This window comes from Diceros bicornis, chromosome 3 (assembly GCF_020826845.1).
Source record: "Diceros bicornis minor isolate mBicDic1 chromosome 3, mDicBic1.mat.cur, whole genome shotgun sequence".
NCBI lineage: Eukaryota > Metazoa > Chordata > Mammalia > Perissodactyla > Rhinocerotidae > Diceros > Diceros bicornis.
The window spans coordinates 7,246,721-7,259,685 of record NC_080742.1 but is presented as its reverse complement, the minus strand read 5'-3'; the positions used below and the strand labels follow the sequence as shown (position 1 = coordinate 7,259,685).

Sequence of the window (12,965 nt, the reverse complement as noted above, 5' to 3'; positions counted from 1 at the left end):
CAATGTAAATGCTATGTAAATAGTTGTTATGCTGTATTGTTTAGGGAATAGTGACAAGAAAAGAAGTCTGTATGTGTATATCAGTAGAGAGAGAACCGTCGTATGTCTTCTGATCCGTGGTTGGTCGAATCTGCGGACGTGGAACCCGTGAATAGGGAGAGTCGACTATATTTCTTCTCACAGAAATCTACTTTCATCCACCCTCACATTTGAGCCTTAGTAGGCCAGACCAAGATCAAGACAGTCAGTCTATTTTCAGAATAACTGTAGCCACCAGATAATATTCCACTTGAAAGCACTTTTTGTTTTTTAAAAATCCTCCCATAAAAACTATAGTATTATGCTTTTGAAATTAAATAAATTTCTGTTCTATTTCACAGGCTCAAGTTAGCAGTTTTGGTAAATTTCAAACTGAACTTCTCTGAATTACTGACTAAATCTTAATTATTTTCCACCAGACGGTCTGCCAAATCCCGAAGCAGAAGCCCATATTCATCTAGGCATTCAAGATCTCGTAGCAGGCACAGATTGTCTAGATCCAGAAGTCGTCATTCTAGCATTTCTCCTAGCACACTAACTCTGAAGAGTAGCTTGGCAGCTGAATTGAACAAGAATAAAAAAGCGAGAGCTGCAGAGGCAGCAAGAGCTGCAGAGGCAGCGAAAGCTGCAGAGGCCGCTGCCAAAGCTACCAAAGCCTCAAACACTTCTACACCTACCAAGGGGAACACAGAAACTGGTGCCAGTGCATCACAAACTAACCATGTGAAGGATGTGAAGAAACTTAAAACTGAGCATGCACCTTCTCCCTCAAGTGGTGGAACTTTAAAGAACGACAAGGCAAAAACAAAGCCACCTCTTCAGGTAACAAAGGTGGACAATAATTTGATTGTAGATAAAGCCACCAAGAAAGCAGTTGTAGTTGGGAAGGAGAGTAAATCTGCTGCTACAAAGGAGGAACCAGTATCTCTTAAAGAGAAAACCAAACCACTTACACCAAGCATAGGAGCCAAGGAGAAGGAGCAACATGTGGCTTTAGTGACTTCTACATTACCACCATTACCTTTGCCTCCCATGCTCCCTGAAGATAAAGATGCTGATAGGTAAGAACAAAAAATTTTGTCAATACTATTTAAAGAAAAAAAATGCAAGTTTAAAGTGAGAAATTATTTGACCCCCTCAAAAAAAAACTTTATTAAACAAAGACTGTAAGTAAATGAATTAATTCTCTTTATTATGTACATCTTAAAATGAAGCACATTGCTTATAAATTATAGTTGTAAAGTGACAAAATCATAGTTTATGCTAAGAATTCCAGGAAAAATTTGCAGTTGCCTTGGGGTACAATGTATATTTCAGTTTGAATTCGGGAGTTAGAAATGCCAGTATTTTCTTTAGCTTAGTATTCCTTGATGATACTGTCAGAGACAGGACATTTTATGAGCGAGTCTGCCCTAGATGGTATAAAGCATGTATGTTGGTTGTTTCCAAGTTTCTACAGTGGCCTTATAAATTTATCACTTTAGATGGCTTTATGAATTTATCACTTTTTAGTCTTTTCTTGACTCTTAACTTTTTGCTATTAGAGATTAATTACATATTACAGAAAACCTATAATGTGGTTATGCTTTCCTTTAACATGTTTACAAATTTCTGTTGTGAATATTGGGAGTATGACTCGTTTTTTATTTGGTAAGAGTGACCGTAAAGTAAATGTAGTTCTAAGAATGTTTCTAAAAGGTATGCTAGCATAGAAGCATTATGCTATCGTGTGATATCTCCATATTATAGCACTTAACCTTTTTCATTTTTATTTTGATGAAGAAATCAGAACTGTTTTCTCCCCCTACTTTCTGTCAGAAAGCAACCATATGGACAATTTTTCTATCTGACATCTTTATAGAATTTGGAAACAAGTGGATAAAAATGCCATGTGGGCAAGTCTTTCAAGTGCTCACTTTGGCTAGCATTATGGAAATTTTATAATTTGAAACAAACAAAAATTCCTGTTTTCACGCCCTCTGAGGCATCTTTTTTCTCCGGTCAAAAATGTTGCCGAGAGACCCCATCCAATTTAATTAGGTGTGTTATCCAATTATACTACTCTGTGGTATTTGCAGGTTTGACTCTTCTCTAGGGACACTAAAGGTTCAAAACAGTAGTGATTTGTGATTTTGATGAGTCCTGGAATAGGCTCTCCAGCACACAGAGAGAGAGGCATGAGTGCAGAATTGAGTCACTTCATTAGTGAGAGAATAACCGAGTTGTCAAGAATCCGGTGATTCTGGACCAGTGAGACTGGTTGTTCTCTACTTTATTCTTCATATATACTTTCGGGGTGAATTTTTACTGGTGATATTTTCAAAAACTCAGGACGTACCCATGTGAATGCTTAAAGAGGATATTCTTTGTGCATCTGTTTTTAATGAGATGGTGATGGTGGCACATTGCATACTTGGTCATTACAAAAATTTTTTGACCCACCTTCTTTTCTGTGTCTTCTCTCTTTTGTTTGTTGTTCTCTGCTTTTCTTTCTTTGAATGTGTTTGTATGTTTCATGGATATAGAAGTTTCTTAAGACTCTTGAGTACTGCTACTGACATATGTGGCCAAAGATTGATTCAACACCAGTTACAGTCACTCTTTTTGATGCTCCAGTTGTCTGAATTTGGCCACTCGGAAGTCTTTGAAGCTGACTCTTTTGTCCTTTTGACATGACTCCATTTGTTTTTGAGTGCTTCCTTGCTTCCTAGCCAAATAGTATCTTTTAGGCTCACTTTGAACTTTGCTTCTCTCCCAGACCTGGAATCCATTACTCTCTGAAAATCATAAGATAGACTGTTAACTGTATGTTTTCATATAATAAATTGTTTTCTTTTTAAAAAAAATTAAGATCATACTATGCATAATATTTCTTGAGTTGTTTTTTTCATTTAATATGTTGGAGATCTTTCCATGTTGGTATCGATAGGTTCAGTATTCCTATCTAGAGGAATGGATGTATCATGCTCTTATTAACTATTCTGCTGTTGATTAATGGATACTCAGATTTATAATTGTTTGCAATTAAACTCTTCTTATATATTAATATTTTATGTGCATGTGAGCAATTTTTGTAGGATAGTTGCAAGGCCAAAGTCTGCACATTTAAAATTGATAGAAACTTCCCAATTGTATGTTAATGAGACTGTGTACCAATTTATGCACCCAAATGTATGAAATTGTTTCAGCAACACTGAATGTTGTTAATTTTGAATTTTTGACAAACTTTAAAATGTGTAATTATTTAATTTTGCATTTTTCTGATTATTGAGATACAGCATCTTTCTGAACATTTGTTGGCTATTTTTTCCTTGTTGCTTGTTCATGTCTTATGCTGTCTTTTCCTTAAGATTATTTTCCTTTTTCTAATTGATTTGTATGTGCTCCCTGTGTTAGAGATCCTGACCTTTGCCTCTCAGAGTCTGTTGCTTTTCTTTAACATTTATTGTTTTGTTTTTGGCTGTATGGATGTTTCCCTTTGTTTTTTTTTCTTTTTTTTTTTGCTGAGTAAGATTGGCCCTGAGCTAACATCTGTTGCCAGTCTTCCTCTTTTTTGCTTGAGGAAAATTGTCTCTGAGCTACCATCTGTGCCAGTCTTCCTCTATTTTGTATGTGGGATGCTGCCACAGCATGGCTTGATGAGTGGTGTGTAGGTCCACGCCTAGGATGCAAACCTGCGAACCCTGGGCCACTGAAGCGAAGCGTGTGAACTTAACCACTATGCCAGCAGGCCAGCCCATGGATGTTTCCCATTTTATAATGTAGTTAGATATGTCATTTTTCCTTTAAAACTTATGAGATTATAAAGTTAAAAAAGGATTAACTCAAATTTCACAGAAATTTGTTTTTGGTTATTGTAAGAAGAAGAAAGGCATGGTCTGATTATCTGCTCTTCCCCATCACCCTGTGGACTAATAGGTCTAGTTGTTACTAACATCGTTTATTGAATAATCCACCTCACTGATTTGTGGTGCCATATATAAAAATTCTTATAAATATTTATGTGTTTCTGGAGTCTCTTTTTTATTAACATGTCTTATTATTTCTTTGCCAGTACTTTTCTGTTTTAACTTCTTTAGATGCCTGGTATATTGGCTCTCAGACTCAAATTTATATTACAGCGGTAGGCAGGTAATGTAAAAGTGAAAGGATGGAGTAAATTACTGATTAGTAAATAGCCCTGCTATTCAACCACAACTTCAGTGCTGCTGTACATGAATTTGGGCTCAGTGTTGCTAGAGCTTTTGATTTTTTAAAGAAGCCTGGAATCTGAATGGTTATGTAAATCTTCTGATTTAAAAATATTGACAATTCCCAGTTTTTGCAAAACATTGGGTAGACAGTAATACATATTCGTTAACTTTAGGCAGCCATTGGTGTCTAGTTTGGGATCTTTTAAACAGGTAAACCATATGACATGGCAAATCCCACTTCTTTATTCTTTTTCAGAAATTTCTTGGCAGTTTTTTGCCTTTATTTTTAGACAAATTTTATAGTCAGTCAGCTTGTCAAATTGTTTTTAAAAAACTTGTTCCGGTTTTGCTTGGGACTCTGTTAAATGTAATAGGTTAAGTTGGAGACTGACAGCTTTACTGTATTAGAGTTTCCCATACAGAAACATGGTTTCTTTCTGTTCATTCAGATCTAGTTTTGTGTTCATCAGTCATATCTTTTAATGTTCTTCTATTGGTCTTGTACCCTTCTCGTTAAGGCATTTTGTTGTTTTTACTGCTGTAGTATATAGAAACATTTTAAAATCACATTTCTTGTTTGGTTGTTGCAAGTATTCAGTGAAAATATGGTGTTTTTAATTATATAATGTTATTCTTGGAAAGTGATATTTTATTTCTCTTAAGTCTGAGAGTCTTGCTGAATTTGATAGTTCATACAATGATATATTTGAATACAGTCTTTTAAATTTTAAGTTGTAAGTAAAAGTAACACTGTTAATTTTTTTCCCCCAAAATGTTGATTTGAATCTTTAGAAAAATAAGAATTTTTGAAGCCTAATTACAAATTAGAGACTACAGTTTTCTAAATAAAAATTATTTTAAATTGGCTTATTTTCAGACAGAGTTCAAGTGGTACCTTTTCTAGAAAGAAGCTTTTACTGTCTTTCAATCTTGATTTAGCTACCACATTGCTCTGGGAATCGGTTTGTGTAGTACTTTATCCTGCTGCTTACCTGACTGTCTTCCAAAAGACTGTAAGCTCCTTTCTGAGAGGAACTGTATCTTAATGTATCTGTTATTGTTTTTCTTGTTAAACTCCAATGCCTTACATAATACCTAGCACATAGAAGTGTACAATCAGTATTTGTTGAATGGAGGGACATTAAAATTGAAAAGTGGGCTGTGTGATACCATTACTTTAAAAATAAAACTGTAAACCAGTTTCCTTCATGTTTTCCCCGTTAAAGAACCTGCTAGTGAGTACCATGAGGTTATAAAGATAAGGCACAATTTTATTAGGATTACTGATAAATAGTTTTTATCAGATGGTATTAAAGGATCCATTTGTTGTACAATAATATTAATATTCAACATGAATAGAAGTAATAATTAAAATAAAATGATTTACATTGATAACATCATTAGCAGTTTCTGACTACAGCAGTGTAGTCTCACTAAACTTTTTCATAACGAAAGTATGTGAAGTCCAAATTATATTATCATTATAAGATTCTCTTTCAACATGTCATATTATTAAACAGATTTTGTAATACCTGGGAGGTTTAAAGTAAGTACCAAGTTAAGATATACTTTAAAAATCAGAGCTCTTTATGTATTTATTTTTTTTATGTAGTCATAAAAAGTACAAAACTAGCTGAGCTTAAACTTTCACCTGTAATGCTAGTAAGCTAGAGCCTTAAAAAATTTTTAAAGAATCACTGTCCAATTTAGAAGAATTAACCCTGCAAAACGGTGAAGCTAAATTAGGTGTTTGTGGTTATTTAAACAGGCAAGATAAATAGTAGGATGTAGTTCTATTTATTTCTTACAACAAACCAGTTTTTGTCTCTCCACCAGAATTAAATCAAATGCTATTACAAAACTAATGAATTTTCCTGTAAAGCATGACTAGTTGACTTTGTTTTGTTTTTTTTGAGGAAGATTGGCCCTGAGCTAACATCTGTTGCCAGTCTTCCTCTTTCCTTTTGTCTCCCCAAAGCCCCAGTGCATAGTTGTGTGTCATAGTTGAGGAGTTGTAGCTCTTCTATGTGGGATGCTGCCTCAGCATAGCGAACCCTGGGCTGCCAAAGCGGAACACGCGAACTTAACCGTTATGCCACCGGACCAGCCCCTAACTTTCACTTTTAATTTATAGTTTTATAGTAATTGTATATCATTTTTTAAAATATACTATTTTTTTAGAACAGTTTTAGAATTACAGAAAAATTGCAGTAATACTGCAGAGTCCTCATATACCCTGTACTCAGTTTCTTCGTTATTAACATCTTAGTTAACTAGTATGGTACATTTGTTACAATTAATGAACCAATATTGATACATTATTAGTAACTAAAGTCCATACTTTGTTCAGATTTTCTTTTTTTATCTAATTATCATTTTTACCCCCAAATTTTGTATTTTGCAGTTGGATATAGTATATTATTTTAGCTGGAAAGTAAAGAAACTCAGTTTATTTTGCCATTGCATTCTACTTAAATGTAAGACATGGTTGCATTTTCACTTCTCCGTGAAATACATTTTTGTGTTTTGTTTATTTGTCTGACTCCTTTCTTTTTTAGCTTACGAGGAAATATTTCAGTAAAAGCAGTTAAAAAAGAAGTAGAAAAGAAACTACGATGTCTACTTGCTGATTTACCACTGCCCCCTGAGCTACCAGGCGGAGATGATCTCTCAAAGAGTCCAGAGGAAAAGAAAACAGCAACACAGTTACATAGTAAAAGGAGGCCTAAGTATGTGCTTGCTTTCTACCTGCTCTTAAATTGACCAGAGGTGATTCTGGATCATCGTAAAATCATAAAACACAAAATTAAGATATAAAATAATAAAAGTGTATTTATTCTTTCATCTTAAGTATATGAATAAATTCTATTAGAGTTTTGAAAAAAATTTTCATAATTGCCTGCATACCTATTCAAAATGACTAATAAAACCAAATTTAATTTTCCCTCACAATTTGTAATGTATTAATTTCTTGGGGTATTGTATGTGTTAAAGATAATTTTTATAATTAAGATATTTAAATAACACAGAAACACTGAAATTGGACAAGATGGAAGTCAGCATTCAGTGAGCCCAAACAAAATTAGTAATGGGCAAGCTGCTATGTTTTCCTTTGCTTTTAGCTTCCTTTGCTCCCATAACTAAAGGCATTCTTCATTTCGCAAGAGGTGGTGGAGTGGAAGAAGGTTTGAAATCTGTATCCTAAATTAGCTTCAAGTAAGTGCCTAGAGATAACTCTTTCCCTCGAAACCTGTTCATCAGTTAAGGGAGGAGAACATTGATTTCTTTTTTTACTTGTACTTAACCAAGGGGAAGTGTGAGTAAGACTGAGTTAGATCTGATTTTAGAATTGCTGTTCAGGTAGCGCCTAGTGTAAGGGTGATTTTCTAGTATGGAGTAGAAAGCTAGAAAACTTTTAAAGTAGACTCTCCTTGAGTGTTGTAGCTTTATTTTTTTACTTAAGTTTCTATTACCTACCAGAATATTAAAATACTACAAAATTGCAAATCTTTTTGAAGAATGTCAAATATTTGTCATATATATATAATACACGCATGTACTTAAAGTGTGGATTCCTGACAGTTGATTATATTAATACTTTTATACTCTCAGACTAAAAGTCTTTCTGGTGTTTCCATTTTTAAGATAATTTCATCTAGCCGTAAGTCTAAATTTGTCAGTAAGCTGTATAGTTAGATTTTTGGTAATGTTCGTTATCAAATTTTTGTTTTTTGAAAGCAGATATATATATTGTAAATGAATGAAAAAGAAAACATTCTGGAGGTTGGTTAGAGAACTTTGACTCTTTGTATTAGTGTCGGTTTTATCCACTCACTGAAAAATTACATTTTATTTCTGAAGTGCTTCATACAAGCTTTAATTCTTCTCTTTCCCGGTTTAATTGTTAGTCTTCAGAAGAAGAGTCAATATGGAGAAATGATACCTTGACTTTCATGATAACTTATAATACCAAATCACAGTGTTACTTGTTCTAGATAGATGTTCACAAATATGCAAGGGTGGGGGGAAATAAAGGATATAAGATTGGGTGGAGGGTGGATATTGAGTATTAAACAGTTTATTCAATTTGCTTGATTGTATATAAAAACTTCAGAACTATATTTGATAGAATATGTGGGCCTCGCTATGGTGAAATCAAAGAAAAAGATATTGACTGGGGAAAACGCTGCGTGGATAAATTTGATATCATCGGAATTATTGGAGAAGGTACCTATGGACAAGTTTACAAGGCCAGGGATAAAGACACTGGTAAGAATGCCAAATGCTGCGGCTCTTTGGACCTGTGGAATGTGCTTAATTTGTGTTTAAACAAATTAAAAACAAATTAAAAAAAAAGTTAAACTCTAATTTTTTTTTTTTTGAGGAAGCTTTGCCTTGAGCTAACATCTGTTGCCAGTCTTCCTCTTTTTTTTCTTTTTCTCCCAAAGCCCCCAGTACATAGTTGTATATCCTAGTTGTAGGTCCTTCCAGTTCCTCTGTGTGGGACGCCGCCCCAGCATGGCTTGATGAGCGGTGAGGAGGTCCGCGCCCAGGATCTGAACCCCAGGCTGCCAAAGCAGAGTGCGCGAACTTAACTGCTGCGCCACCAGGCTGGCCCCTAAACTCGAATTTATCTTGCCTTTGTTTCATCTTGTTTTTTATTTTATTTTATATGTGTACTTATGTAAGATATGAGTACCTATAAGTGGGTGCGTATACCTATATATTTTTTAAAGTGTTTCTTTAGTATTGTGACGTGGGATTTAGGTTTCTTTTCTTTTATGGTGAAGAAATTCTTATGTCATTAATAATCAAGGGTAAAAAGTATCTTGACCTTAATTATTAATCTGTCTTAGTGGTAACTTTTGTTGTATTAAGCCTTGTGCAAAACTTTTATTTTTGGCCAAAATATGTTTTTTTCTGTAGAAATTACCCTTTATTTGTAGGCCAGATTTAGCAGGTTAATCTTTCAGAACATAGGAACCTGAAAGAAAGTTTTAAAAGGCCTTGCAGCTGAGGAAAAAGTAACTCAGAGGCTCTGTATTTTACTAAATAATGCGTAGAGCCAGTGTTTAATCTTTACTTATAATTCCTTGCTGAAATAAATCGATAGATTAAAATAGCATAGCTATTTGAGGCCATTTAGTATAGGGGAAACTACCTTATTAGAAACTCCTGAAGGCAATTAAAGCATATATTTATAATGATGATTCTACATTATCAAAAAGAGATTAAATTATAATTTTTTTAAAGCTGTTTAATAAAACAAGGAATCATACTACATTTTAGACTTCCATAAAAAAGAATCAAATAAGTTTTAATGATTAAAAGGATAAACATCCTTTTGGAAAATTTTAAGTTCAGAATTCCTTTTTTCTCCAAAGAAGTAGAATGAACAAACCTTTATTATAGTGAATTTTTTCTTATAATAGGATTTGTGTGTGTGTGTTTTATTTCGTATTTAGATGTTATCTGATATAAAACTCACTCCTATCTAAATTATGAGACCATTTAATGTATTGGGAAGAGCACATACTTTTGAGACAGCTAAACCAGATTTTGGATCTCAGTTTTACTACTGGGTAACTTGGCAAATTTGGGCAAGTTAATATGTCTGAGCATATTTTCTCACCTGTAAAATGTACAGAATTTTCTCATTTGTTCAGAGAGATTTTATGCATATATAAGCATATTGGGTATATTTATCCTCCCCTCTTTCACTTTTTAAAAAATGGCAGTGTAATGTGTCAACTCTTCATCATCTTGCTTTTTTCATTTAGTATATCTTGGAGAGCATGAAATAACAATACAGTTCTTTTTTAGCAGTTGCATAATATTCTACATTTTGGATAAATATTCCATAATTTATTTAACCAGAGACTTAATTTCTTGAACTATAAACAGTATAATTTGGTATGTTGGAAACTAACATATATTTTGTGGGTTGTGATTTCAAGAGGTAGGAACATAAATTATGAATTAAAATAAATTTAAAATTAAGAAAAATGTAATTTGGTTTTGTCAGCTGGTTAACCTCATTTTATTTAATTTTCTAATAGGAGAGATGGTAGCCTTAAAAAAAGTACGTCTAGATAATGAAAAGGAAGGCTTTCCAATTACAGCAATTCGAGAAATTAAAATTCTCCGGCAGCTTACCCATCAGAGTATTATCAATATGAAGGAAATAGTGACCGACAAAGAAGATGCTTTGGATTTTAAGAAGGATAAAGGTATGTGTGCATATTTACATAACCAATTCTGTGTACTCATGATGTTGCTAACTTGCAGATTTTGTTATAGATATTGACCATTTGAGTAATTATTAGGTACATAAAAATATTGCCTTAATGTCAAACTCTATGTTTTTAGTAATTGAGAAACAGTTTATAGTAGTATTAGAATATATTTACCTTACATTTTTAATGTTATAATGCCTTAACATACAAAGAGACTTTATGGTAGGTGTATATATTGTTTCTAAAAGTGTGGAGGCAAATATCTTACCTGAAATTGCCTTTAATAAACTGTAGGAGTTTATGGTTGGCTTTTAGCAGAAAAGCTGAAAAGAAATTAGCATGCTTATTAAAATAGTTATCATAGGCCATATGATGGGTGAAAGAAAGGTTCTGCTTCCAGTAGGTTTTAGATCTTCACAGCAAGACTTTGCAACCAAGGTTGATTCCTGTATAATCTGTGGTTTTCAAAGAACAGAATTCTTTTTCAAACAGATTAAAGTAGGTATGTTCTGATAAACATGGTACTTAGCGTCCTCCTGTCCCCAGCTACACAGGTACACATACAGTCTTATTCTTCTGGAGAACACAGTGTAAAAATGATTGATATAACGTATGGTAATTATATTGCCAGAGGCTGAGGGAAGAGGGAATAGGGAGTTGTATAGAGCTTCAGTTTTATAAGATGAAAAAGTTCTGGAGATTGGTCGCACAACAATGCAATACACAACAGTTAATACTACTGAACTGTAAACTTAAAAACCGTTAAGTTGGTAATAAATTTTATGTTATGTATATTTAACCACAATTTTTAAAAATTAAACTACATATTGAAGGGGTATATCGTATAGCTAAAAAAGGAAAAACAAACCCAGAACGGCCACACTAAGACAAATTCTAGCAAAATTATCAAAGAAGAAAGGATAATGGTACTACAGAAGCATAAGAAGCTACTTCCTATGCTGTTTGTTATGCTTTAATTCTTTGGGAAAAAGACTGTACTTTGATGCAAGTAAGAAAAGTTATATTTTTCATTATAGGAGGTGCGTAAATGGGGATTTGTTATATTACCTTCTATACTCATTTGCATGCTTGAAATATTTGATCACACATTCACAGCTATTGGCTCCCATAACTGCAAAGTTCAGAGATTAGTGCTGTCTTCAGGGCAAGCTTGAACCAGGAGCTCAGTGTCACCAGAGTCCCAATTCGTCTCTACCTTCTGCTCTGCCTCTGTGGCATCAGCTTCATCCTTGGGCTCCATACAGAAACCAGGCTTTCCCCTTATCATGACTAAATGTCTGTGGTGGTTCCCAGTTTCAAATCTTCATAACAGAGGAAGCAAGAGCGTTTCTTCTAGAAGCTTCCATTCAGGTCCTGGCATTCACTCTCTCACATTGACCGAAGGTGGGTTGTCATTCCTGAAACAATTGCTGTGACAAAACAGTGGGAAACAATGATTAGCTTAAACTTACCAGGACCCACCCATGGAGTTAGGAGTTAGGAGTCAGTCCTAATAATGGAAAAAAGAAATGGAGGTGAACAAAGGGGAAATGGATTCTCTAAGACGCCTATAGCATCTACACAGAGACCATAGTCCTGGTGGTTATTTCTCAGCTTCCCAGGCACTATCCCTCTGCTTACCTCCTTGGAACACTCAAGACATGATCAGACACATCTGGATTTGCTGTGAAAGTATATCTAGGCTCTTGATCTGCTATATACTAACTTTCATGTGAAAAGAACAAGGTCCTTCAGAGAGAGGACAACTTTCACCAAAAAATATATAGATATGGTAGTTATTTTTTTTTGTTTTTTTTTTGTTGTTGTTGTTTTATGAGGAGGACTAGCCCTGAGCTAACATCTGATGCCAATCTTCCCCTTTTTTCTTGAGGAAGATTGGCCCTGGGCTAACATCTATGCCCATCTTCCTCTAATATGGGACGCCGCCACAGCATGGCTTAACAAACGGTGCGTCGGTGTGCACCCAGGATCCAAACCTGTGAACCCCAGGCCGCCGCAACGGCGCGCGCGTTCTTTACCGCTGCGCCACGGGGCCGGCCCCGATATGGTAATTATTTTGCATAAAGGATCTTCTCTGGGAAGTATTCTGTATTCACTATCGAGATAATCAGAATCATCTTTTTAGTTGATGTCACTTCCATTTTCCATTATAAAGCCCATATTCCTTAGCCTGACTTTTTTTGTGTGTGTGTGAGGAAGATTGGCTCTGAGCTAACATCTGTTGCCAATCCTCCTTGTTTCCTCCCACCCACCCAAAGCCCCAGTAGATAGCTGTATGTCATAGTTGCACATCCTTCTAGTTGCTGTATGTGGGAGGCGGCCTCAGCATGGCCGGAGAAGTGGTGCGTAGGTGCGCGTCCGGGATCCGAACCCGGGCTGCCAGTAGCAGAGTGCGTGCACTTAACCGCTAAGCCACAGGGCCGGCCCCTTAGCCTGACTTTTAATCTGGTTTGTTTCTTTCACCTTATTTTCTCGT

The 12,965-nt window shown here is 34.9% G+C and overlaps 1 protein-coding gene across 2 annotated transcripts in view; it reads left to right on the top strand.

Moving 5' to 3' along the window:
* Positions 1–12,965, top strand: part of CDK13 (cyclin dependent kinase 13) — a 115,183-nt gene that overhangs the window by 24,948 nt on the left and 77,270 nt on the right. For both annotated transcript variants that reach the window (XM_058570643.1, XM_058570633.1), the window contains exons 2-5: positions 459–1,100; positions 6,791–6,961; positions 8,362–8,501; positions 10,292–10,462. In XM_058570643.1, coding sequence (XP_058426626.1) covers positions 459–1,100; positions 6,791–6,961; positions 8,362–8,501; positions 10,292–10,462 — 1,124 coding nt within the window. The remainder of the gene's footprint in view (positions 1–458; positions 1,101–6,790; positions 6,962–8,361; positions 8,502–10,291; positions 10,463–12,965) is intronic.